The 12,110-nt window shown below is 38.8% G+C and overlaps 1 protein-coding gene across 1 annotated transcript in view; it reads left to right on the top strand.

Moving 5' to 3' along the window:
- Nucleotides 1-1,551: 1,551 nt before the first annotated feature.
- PI15 (peptidase inhibitor 15) overlaps nucleotides 1,552-12,110 on the top strand; it is a 41,623-nt gene continuing 31,064 nt past the window's right edge. Inside the window, exon 1 of the mRNA XM_073550769.1 lies at nucleotides 1,552-1,860. Coding sequence (XP_073406870.1) covers nucleotides 1,588-1,860 — 273 coding nt within the window. The 5' untranslated portion in view covers nucleotides 1,552-1,587. The remainder of the gene's footprint in view (nucleotides 1,861-12,110) is intronic.

The raw sequence follows: 12,110 nt of genomic DNA, 5'->3' as shown, positions 1-12,110 counted from the left end.
GGTAGGAGATAGAGGTCGAAGGATAGAGGTAACAGTAGGGTCCTCTCTAGAATTCTAGTGCGTGCTTCTGCCAAGATGGCACTGACCAGAAAGAAAGGATGTGAGGAAAGAAGATAGGAGGAGTTACAGAGAGAGAGGTATGATGGGATATTACATCAGCAATGCATGAGAACACATAATAAAAATGGCCAGTAGATGGCATCAAAGGACAACAAAACACTGTTTAATCATCATGACATAGCAAATGAATAATATGCCTATGTCCTTTTAAGGCTGTATGAGGCTGGACAGCACAAGGCACATACAGTCATGCCCAAAAGTGTTGGCACCCTTCAATTTGTTCCAGAAAATGAAGTATTTTGTCTCAGAAAAAAATTTGCAAATACACATTTTTTGACATGTTTATCTCTTTTGTATGTATTTAAACAATGCAAAAATAATAAAAAAAAAGGCAAATTAGAGATAATTTCAACCCCAAAAATGTGCCGGACAACACCCACCACATGTTCATTAGGGTTGCTGGGTGTTGCAAACCCCTTCCCTCCAATCTGACTTTGATGATCATCCTGGAAAACCTTCAATATCAAAGCACTGGACAATGCCTTCTAATTCAGTTCCCTCCAAGATCGGAAGCCAAGAAAATTGAAAGATGGACTGCTCTGTAAGTCTTATGCGGTCTACAAATTAATACGGATGCATGCGCCATCTAGTGGTTGCAGCTTCAGGAGTTTGATTCTGAAATTATGTCTGAAGTTCAATGCAAAAACAAATGAAGTTGCAAACATTAATAAAACAGCTTTGGCAGGTTGTCCTACATTGTTTTCATCAGATTGTGTATACTTAATTGCTTTGTCCAAGAAGCATTGACATTTCAAAGCTGTATTCCAACGAACTACAGGACCACAAATGAAAAAAAAAAGACCATGACCAGGTATTTTGCATTCAATTCTAATTTGTTACATTATTTGGATGTGCCATTGTTTTTACCACCCCTATGATATAATGCCACCCAATCACTGGACTCTTCTGTGGACTCCTCCTCTGGAAACCTTACATGCAACAGGCTCTGGCTTTAGCGTCCAGGCTGGAACATATAAAAGCTGTTATCATTTACAAAATCCTGCAGCCAGAAGTTCCTAGCAAGCAGAGATTTGCTTTCACTGAATTTATGACAGGAGGATACATCCCCCTTCCCAGGCTCCACACCTCACTGCACAGCTTAGACAGCTGACTTTTGCAAGATTGACATTCTGTTGAGAGGTAAGACTGTGATCTCAAGTGTTTTCTTTAAAGGATCCAAGACTAAAGTGATTTCTTTTTTATTCTTGCTAAACTCTGTGCTTGCCAAGTTTATCTTACTTTTATACATAAATGGTAACAGCTAAACTTCGGAACTCTGTGGTGTAATATCATTTGTATCCTTTCCAAGCTCGTCGTGTATAAATCATGTTCTGACCTAGTTTATTCTTTTGTTTGCCATGATATTCCTTCAGCTTTAATTTTTCTTTATATTTTTTTTTTCGTGTTTGCTTTTACAGATTTCCAAGAAAATCATCTACGGTAAATCCTAAACGTAGAATATCCAACATGGCAGAAATCTGTTGTGTGGTCACTGCTTTTATGCTTTCACTCCTTTGTGAAGCATGTGGTTTAGCGTTACCTAATTCCACAGAGTTGGCATCATCAGCCAGTAATTCCGCCATCATAAGCTCCGATCTCGGCGCTCAGCTGGATTCATCCAATACCACCAAGGCCAGAAGAAGGCGCTACATTTCCCAAAACGACATGATCGCTATCCTAGACTACCATAACCAAGTCAGAAGTAAGGTTTTTCCACCTGCTGCCAACATGGAGTATATGGTGAGTGACTCCCCCCCCCCCAAAAAAAAATCTCTGCATTCAAAATGTCAAATATATATAATTAATGTGCAAGATTCTAAAAGTTGTTGCCCCTTTTTTTAAGCACTTTCCCAAAATTAACCTGCTGCATATAAAGGCTATAGGCGTTCCAAATTCCGTTCCTTATCTCTGTGTTAGAGGCAAGACGCCATATTTTATAATTTTGGTATACTGGAGAGCTACCTATAGGTCGCTGTTGGTAGATTCCGCCATATATTAGCGAGATTCTTTGATATTTTACTGTGTATGGATAATGTCTGACAATGAATGGATCTAGTTGGATTTTTCCTCTTTGAATCCAAAGCCTACTCTGAGAACATCTGACATTTCGCTACCCCAGACATATAATTGGGCACTTTCCTGGCCATCTAAAACATACGTTAATAGGAAAATCGATGGTATTAGTAACCAGCTGAAATATCTTTCAAACTTTGAAGTGTTTCTTGTCTGCAGCTATCCGTACAGATAAGGTAAAATTTACCGGAAATGGTAGATTTCATCCATTTCAACTATTGGTTGAAATTGTAAAATATTTAGAAAAATATTAATATTCGCTGATGGCAGATTCCGATTTGAAAAAAAATGTGATCTGATAGGTTGGACAGTTATCACCATGCCTCCAACTACTTACTTGTGCTTGCCATTTTGCAGAAGTCCAATCTGTTCCATTCTAAAGTAGTTGTCCATTTCTATCGCCATCGATTCCGAGGATGAGTGATCACTCATTATGAAACAGTACCTGTATGACTGACTTAACAATAAGAAAAAAATACTCTGGAAACCTTGTAGAAATGCCAAATTGTAACCATAATTTTTTTCAAACAGGAACTCAGACATTTAATGGCTCCAATATTGACACGGATTTGGCTATGTTTACACGTATTTTTGCCGCATTTTTTTCTGCAGTCAAAACTTGTTTTTGGCAGTAAAAAAAATGCTTCATTAATTTGTCCATTTCTGCAGTGTTTTTTTGTGTGTAGATGACATGTGTGCTTTTTCTATGGTACGTGTTTAAAAAAGTTAGTTTTATTCATTTTAAGCTCTTCAAGAATGTGCTGCCGTTGTATTTTTTGCAGTGATTTTTTCCACTTTCTCATTACTTTCTATGGGTGAAAAAACGCTGAAAGAAATGACACTCTTCAGATTTAAAAAACGCTGCAGTTTTCCAATTGGGTCAGGAAAAAAAAAAGTGTGTATGCGGAGAGTTCCGAAATAGCTTTTGGTGGCACTGAAAAGAAAGTAGCTTTTAATTTGTGTTTAAAAAGTTGCAAAAACGCAACGTGTGAACATAGCCTTAGAGAAATGTATAGGTAAAAAAAATGTTTCCGTTACATAGTGTTTGTATTTTCTAACTATACATTGGGTGTGAAGCCATGTAACATGTATGGCCTACCTAGGGGCACATGGAGACTTTATAGCTTCAACCTACTGATCCAAAGACACTCCATGTGTCGTAGTATGACGCCAATGTACAACATCAAGGTAAGCAATGTGTCTACATGAGTAAATTATAGTAAAACTATATGAAATGGAGCATGCCATGGTTTTATTTCTGAAAAGCTCATACAGAATCTTCCAGAAAGGGAACACTGTATTCCTGAATTGGTGTCATAAATAGGCACAGTATTATTTGGAGGTTTTCATGATCCCAGATTCAGTGTGCACAATACCTTACAATTTGCGTTCTACCTTGTAGTTGATAGTATCTTTTATCCACATGACACATTTTGCTTTGCTTGCCTAGCTTGCGGGGGACTGGCTCTCCTTAAGGGACCAGCTGTGTTTGACGTCTTTTTGGCAATGCTTCGTGGGAAAAATATCCAATCTTACAATAGAGTTTTCTTAGAAAGCAAACTATCTCCGCCACCCTGCAAGTAAATAAATGTTTCAGATATAATTACCTTCTGCTCAACTGGCACGTGCACACGGTCGTACTGCTGTAGAGGCTGATCTCGTGCATGAAAAAAAACATAAAAAATTGTAATTGGAAGTTATGTGTCATGTGATCTAATTAGAAAAATGGGGATTTTCCTCAATGTTGACAAACCATTAATCATTTGAATCCTATAGGGACTTCAAAAATGTTAACTGTTGTTCTGCATGGAGTTTCTTCTACAACAACCAATCCAGGATTCTCTCCGATCTCAAGAATAAATTTACAAAATTAAATTTTAGTCAACAGGATAAGAATGGGGATTAGCTCAAAAATGTACTCTTCGGGCATAACGAACAATAATTGGGTGAGACCTTGAGAAACAACATTGTTCTGTGAATATTAAAATGATGAAGAATTGGAATTGTAGCCAAGTAAAGGCCACCAGGAATTATATATTTAAAAAGCTCCTTAAAAAGGACCTTTCACAATTATTTTTCATGTTGAGCTGAACACACAATGTAATAGTGGCTACAGAGCGGAAGAAAAACGTATTGTTTGTTTTAATTTCACCTCTCCGCTGCGGATATATGAGGAAATCAAAGTATTTGGCATCTAATGAGTTAACTTTAGTAAATTCCAAGTGGGTGTTATTAGACAGTTTTCACTGGGGGCGTAAACTTCTTCTCCCAGAGTTGACATTTACTAACGTCCACTTGGACAAAAATTAGCTCATTACGTGTCAATACTTTGATTCTTAATATCTCTGCAGTGGAAAGGCAATATTAAAAAAAAAATTATTCTGCTCTGCAGCCACGATTACATCCTCTGTCTAGTTCAACATGTAAAATTTGGGTAATAGTCCTCTTTTTAACATTTTCTGTAAGCAAAATGGTCCCATACTATCTGTAGGAGTGCTGTAGTATGATTTCAATCCTAGTGGGAATTTCAGTAATTTCAGCAATAGTAAAAAAAAAATGCAATAAGGTGGTGGACAGGTGATGGTGAGGAGCAGAGGAGTGGAAGATGTGAGCAGTAAGTTGAAAAAAGTTTTTGTTTTTTTACATTTTGATGGTGCTAAATAGTTCAGAAAAATGATGGCCAGAGACCACCATTTTGCTGAATCCATGTGGGAGCAAATTTTACAAATTCCACATTTTAAAGAAGAGGCCCGGAGATTCAGCGCTTGTGGCGGTGATAAGAATATATGGTGATGAATAGATGGGTGACAGTGAAGAGTGGAGGGTCTGGAGGAATGAGGTGAGTATAAGTATGTGTTTTTTTTTAAATTTTACATCTTGGGTGTATTATGCTATGTAAGTTTGGAGAGATCCCAGCACATAAGGGTTATTAAATCCCTGGAGAGTAACCTCTGTGAATAGAATTTTCCAGGAAAATCTACACAAACAGGTAAGTTTGGATTTGCCTAATCCATTCATATCTTGTTAGAAATCCTATTTATTGAGACAGGTAAAACATCAAGTGCAATCCTGTCTGGAGCCTTCATCAGGCATATGGATTTCATGCAAACAAAAATACACACTGTATATTACACACCCAGACATTTTGGTATTTTGTTATGTAAAACATAAAAAATAGTGAAAATTGTTAATTCCTGTAGCATACATAATAGAAACATATGTATATAACTTATTTTGAATAATAAAACTATAATATATAAAATGGGAGATTGCACAGTAAATGGAAAGTGTATATTTATATAAATATATATGATAAAAAGAGTCTTTATATATACACTAGCTGAAGAGCCCAGCATAGTAACTAACTGTGGTTAGTTATAAGAAATTATAATGATCATTCTCCATCCCATAGTCCAGTGCCCATATACCCATCATACATATCCTCATCCCATAGTCCCATGCCAAAATACCCATCATACATATCCGCCATCCCATAGTCCTGTGCCCATATTCCCATCATACATATCCTCCATCCCATAGTCCAGTGCCCATATACTGATCATACATATCCGCAATCCCATAGTCCTGTACCCATATACCCATCATACATATCTGCCATTCCATAGTCCCGTGCCCATATACCCATCATACATATCCTCCATCCCACAGTCCAGTGCCCATATACTGATCATACATATCCGCCATCCCATAGTCCTGTACCCATATACCCATCATACATATCCATCATCCAATAGTCCAGTGCCCATATAACCATCACACATCCTCCATCCCATAGTCCCGTGCCCATATACCCATCACACATCCTCCATCCCATAGTTCCGTGCCCATATACCCATTATGACATCATCGTCACCATGGCAACCGTTATGACATAACTGTCATGTACAGTGGAATATAAAAATGTGGGCACTCCTGGTCAAAATTTCTACTATTGTGAACAGTTAAGCAAGTTGAACATAAAATCATCTCTAAAAGGGCTAACGTTAAATATGACCTAATTCATTTGTATTTCAGGCAAGAAAAAAATATTGCCTTTTTTTAATTTAACCCCTTCACCCCAAAGCCTGTTTTCACCTTCCTGACCAGTCCAATGTTTACAATTCTTACTACTGTCAATTTATGTGGTAATAACTCTATAATGCATGAATCGGTCCCAGTGATTCTGAGATTGCTTTCACATGACATATTGTACTTTATGATAGTGGTAAAATTTCTTCGATATGACTTGCATTTATTTGTTAAAAAAATGGAAATTTGGTGAAAATTTTGAAAATTTCGCAATTTTCAAACTTTCAATTTTTATACCCTAGAATCAGAGAGTCATATCACACAAAAATAGTTAATAAATAACATTTCCCACAAGTCTACTTTACATGAGCACAATTTTGGAGCCATAATTTTTTTGTTAGAACGTTATAAGGGTTAAAAGTTGACCAGCGATTTCTCATGTTTACAACATTTGCAAAACCATTTTTCTAGGGACCACCTCACATTTGAAGTGACTTTGAGGGGACCATATGACAGAAAATACCCAAAAATGCCAACATTCTAAAACGGCACCCTTCAAGGTACTCAAATCCACATTCAAGAAGTTTATTAACCTTTCAGGTGCTTAACAGGAATTTTTGTAATATGGAAGAAAAAATAAACATTTTACTTTTCTTTCACAAATATTTTCCTTTAAACTTAATATTTTTACTTTCGCAAGGTTAACAGGAGAAAATGGACCATACCTTTTGTTGTGCATTTTCTCCTGAGCATGCTGACACCCCATATGTGGGGAAAATCTACTGTTTGGGTGCATGGCAGGGCTCAGAAGGGAAGGAGCACCATTTCACTTTTTGAATGTCATGTTTGGAGAGCCCCTGATGTGCCTAAACAGTGGAAACCCCCAACAAGTGACATTTTGGAAACTAGACCCCTTAAGGAACTTATCTAGATCTGTGGTGAGCACCTTGAATCGCCAGGTGCTTCACAGAAGTTTATAATATTAAGCCGGGAAAATTAAAAAAAAATCACATTTTTCCCAGATAAATCTTATTTAGCACCAAATTTTGCATTTTCATAAGGGTAACAAGAGAAATTGCTCCATACAATTTGTTGTGCCATTTCTCCAGCATGTGCAGATGCCCAATATGTGGAGGAAAACAACTGTTTGGGTGCATGGCAGGGCTTGGAAGGGAAGGAGCGCCATTTGACTTTTTGAATGTAAAATATGTTGGAATAATTAGCGGATGTCATGTCGCATTTGGAAAGCCCATGATGTGCCTAAACAGTGGAAACCCCCAACAAGTGACACCATTTTGGAAACTAGACCCCTTATGGAACTTATCTAGATATGTATTGATCACCTTGAACCCATAGGTGCTTCACAGAAGCTGATAACGTAGAGCTGTGGAAATAAAAAAAATCAAATTTTTCCCAGATATATCTTTCTTAGCTCCATATTTTGCATTTTCATAAGGGTAAGAGGTGAAATTGCTCCACACAATTTGTTGTGCAACTTCACCTTTGTTCGCCGATACCACATATGTGGGGGGAATACTACTGCTTGGGTGCACAGGAGAGCTTGGAAGGGAAGAGTGCCATTTGACTTTTTGAATGTAAAATTTACTGGAATAATTAGTGGATGCCATGTTGCGTTTGGAGAGCCCCTGATGTGCCTAAACAGTGGAAACCCCCCACAAATGACCAAATTTTGGAAATTATAACCCTTTGGGAATTTATCTACAGATGTAGTGATGATTTTGACTCCATGTGTGTTTTCCAGAAACAGGCAGCAGTGGATGTTGCTGAGTGAAAATTGCAAACTGCCGTTGTAGTGACCAGTTCATGCTTCTGGAGACATGCACCTGTAAATGAGGCGGGCTCTCATCACTACAGAAATGCCAAACGTGTGGGCACTATATGTGGCTTAAGCACACTGGGGCTCAGAAGGCATTTGGATTTGGGAGCACACAATTTGCTGAATTTCTTTTGGGGAGCGTGAAGCCATTTAGCTTTTCCAGAGCCTTTGTGCTACCAGTAACGTGGAAGCCACCTATATTTTCATTAACTGTTGACGGACCTGAGTGGGGACTTGCTTTTTTTGTGGATTTAGTTGAAGCTTTTATTGAGAACTTTTTACATAACGTTAGGGATCATATTTATCTGGCGCTCTACGCTGAGCTCTTACTTTGGGGTTTCCATCTAAATCTCCGAGTGACGTGACAGATGAAAACTCCAAAGGGATCCATTCACTTTAATGAAGCAGAAGATTTACTCTGGACTCCATCTGACCTCTGCTCAGCGGTGTCCTTTTCAGAAGTGCACAAAACTGTGGCCGATGGCACTTTTAATCCTAAAAAGATGGACACCGCCGGATCACAGGTCAGATGACGTCCATAGTGCCTCCATCTGCCTCATTGTAGGGAATCTTCCACCAGGGTTCTATCTGAATCACGTATTTCAGAGATTTACATGGGAACCCCAGGTAAGCGTTCAGTGCAGAGCACAGGATAAATGTGTGCTGAGCCTTACTGCGATCTTTGGGAGGCAGCATGAAAAAATCAACAGCGTGTGAAGAATTAATTTTATTTATTTTTTACGCCATTCCTCATGCGGTATAAGTGATTAGATGACTTTATTCTTCAGGTCAGTACGATTACAGCGATGCCAGATTTATATTGGATTTTTATGTTTGGCTGCTGTCACACACCAAAAGACTTTTTATTGTGAAAACTAGTTTGTGCATCACCATATTTTGAGAGATATAATTTTTTCTTATTTCGGCTGACAGAGTCATGTGAGGGCTTGTTTTTTTGTCAGACGAGTTAATGTTTTTATTGGTACCATTTTCAGGCACATGACATTTTTTAATCTCTTTCTATTCCAATTTTTGGGAAACACAATGAACAAAAACCAGCAATTCAGGAATTGCGTTTTGTTTTTTATTATACCGTTCCGTGTGTAGTAGAATTGGTAAGGCAGCTTTATTCTTTGGGTCAATTCGATTACAACTATATCTCATCTATATCTTTTTTAGTTTTTTTTGCTATTTTATAGAAAAAATAATTTTTGCTTTATTCTGAGAGCTATAACTTTTTTATTTTTCTATTGATGGAGCTGTATTGCAGCTTGTTTTTTGCGGGACAAGTTGACGTTTAAAGCGGTACCATTTTTATTTCCATCCATCTTTTTGATTTCGTTTTATTGCATTTTTGTTTGATGGTATGACGATAAAGCATTGTTGCAGGGGTTGAATTGTTGCAGGGGTTGGAGACGCGGCGATACCAAATATGTGTACTTTTATTGTTTTTTTAATTTGCATAAATAAATGTATTTAGTGGAAAAGTATTTATTTTATCTTAAAAATTAAAAAAAAAATATTTTTACACATTCAAAATTTTTTTTTACTTTATCACATTGTCCCAGAATGGGAAATCACTATGTTATAATGTCAGATTGCTGATCTGACACTGCACAACACAGTATCAGATCAGCGATCTGACAGGGAGGGAAGGAGGCATGCTGGTGCCTGCTCTCAGCAGGCCCTAACAAGCCACCTTCCCTGCAGGACCCGGAAGGACCCCGTGGCCATCTTGGAGCCGGGGGTCTCCATGGAGACCATCAGAACAACATGATTGCATCGTGATGTCCTGGTGGGAGCATGCAGGGAGCCCACTCCCGGTGCGGTGCTTCTCTATGGCGCTGTCACTACTGCAGAGGGGTTAAATGCCCGTGATTGGTGATAGCGCCGATCGTGAGTATTGCTGCGGGTTGTCAGCTGTCACATACAGCTGACACCCGCACCCGATCGCTGCGGCGTTAGAGAAAAAAGTGCACAATTTCAGGAAAAGAACATCTTGCCAATCATTAAGCATGGGGGTTGAACAATCATGTTTTGGGGTTGTGTTGCAGCCAATGGCACGGGGAACATTCCATGGGTAGAGGGAAGAATGGATTCAATGACATTTCAGCAAATTCTCGATGCAAACATAACACCATCTGTAAAAAAGCTGAAGAGTTAAAAAGAGGATGGCTTCCACAAATGAATAATTATCCTAAACCCTCATCAGATTTCACAATAAACCTCACAATCCCCTGATATGAGCATCATTAAAAATCTGTGGCTAGATCTCAAAATAGCAGAGCATGTAAGACTACGACCATGTGGACACATTGAGTATTTGGTGAGTTTTTACCCCAGTATTTGTAAGCCAAGACCAGGAGTGGAATGGTCAGAAGAAAAGCATAATAGAAACATTTGCACCACTTCTGTATTTTTCACCCACTCCTGGTTTTGGCTTACAAATCCTGGGGTAAAAAAACTCACCAAATACTCAATGTGTGCATGTGGCCTACCTAGGAATCTCACAGAACTGGAAGAATTTTCCAAAGAATGGATGAAAATCCCTCAAGCAAGAATTGAAAAACTCTTGTCTGGCTACATAATCATTTATAAGCTGTGATACTTTCAAAATGTGTGCTACTAGATACTAACCATGCAGGGTGCGCAAACTTTTGCATCTGCTCATTTTCCTTTTTGTAATTTTTAAAATGTAAAAGATAAAAGAATATACAGCTCTGGCAAAAATTAAGAGACCACTTCCAAATGTTCAGTTTGTCTGATTTTTCTCTTTATAGGTATATTTTTGAGTAAAATGTAAATTGTTCTTTTAGTCTATAAACTACAGACAACATGTCTCCGATTTTCCAAGCAATAAATTTTTGGTTTTTTTTTCTGAAAAGAAGAAATGGGCAAAATTAAAAAAAACAAACTGTGCTTTCAGACCTCAAATAATGCAAAGAATACAAGTTCATAATCATTTAGAAACAACAATACTAATGTTTTAACTCAGGAAGAGTTCAGAAATCAATATTTTGTGGAATAACCAAGATTTTTAATCACAGCTTTCATGCATCTTGACATGCTTGCCACCAGTCTTTCACATTGCTTCTGGTACAAAAATGTAAGCAGTTCTTCTTTGCTTGATGGCTTGTGACTATCCATCATCCTCTTGATTACATTCCAGAGGTTTTCAATGGGGTTCAGGTCTGGAGATTGGCTGCCCATGACAGGGTTTTGATGTGGTGGTCTCTTAATTTTTGCCAGAGCTGTATATATTTTGTTTGCCTAAGATACAAAGTGTAACGGGGTCTACCAAGCTGGGGTACCTATTTCAGTACCACCCCGTGTTTTCAGAGGTCCGCTCTGCGTTGGCTGGAGTCTGAATGAATGACGCTGGCTGGAATTCCTTGGTTACATGGGCGCATATAAAAGATCACTGCTTCTCCATGTATTTCCAGTCTGACAACACTTTACTCACAGGACACAGAATATATCACACAGATACAGAGGGCCGGTGGCTCTGTAACACGGCTCCCCTTTTCAGCGACGCGATCGGCATACACAGTCTGATCCTCAACGGATCGGTTTGGGGATGACCGAAGTTTATGGGGTTGGTACAAGTTCCGTTTGTCGACTTAGTCCATCGGCGTCACCGTTTTGTTTGCCGGGTCTGTGGTGGATGGTGAAGTCCAGAGGTTGTAGGGCTAAACTCCACCGCAGCAATCTGGCATTGTCTCCGGAGACCCGATTAAGCCAGACTAGGGGATTATGGTCCGTTAGGAGGGAAAACTGTCGTCCAAACAAATATGGTTATAACTTCTTGATTGCCCATACTACCGCCAGGCACTCCTTCTCGATGGCCGCATAGCTTACTTCACGGGGCAGTAGTTTCCGACTCAGGTAAGCTACCGGGTGTTCTTGGCCGTCCGGCCCGACTTTGCTCAGTACTGCCCCCAATCCAAACATAGAAGCGTCTGTGTGAATAAGGAAACGTTTAGTTGGATCGGGTGCGGCCAATACAGGGGTATTGGTGTGGGCGTCCTTTAGTTGGCGGAAGGCTTCCTCA

This window comes from Dendrobates tinctorius, unplaced genomic scaffold, assembly GCF_039654945.1.
Source record: "Dendrobates tinctorius isolate UK_male_01 unplaced genomic scaffold, ASM3965494v1 ptg000169l, whole genome shotgun sequence".
In the NCBI taxonomy this organism is placed as follows: Eukaryota; Metazoa; Chordata; class Amphibia; order Anura; family Dendrobatidae; genus Dendrobates; species Dendrobates tinctorius.
Note: the sequence above shows the minus strand (reverse complement) of the source record. Positions and strands in the feature narration are given on the sequence as shown.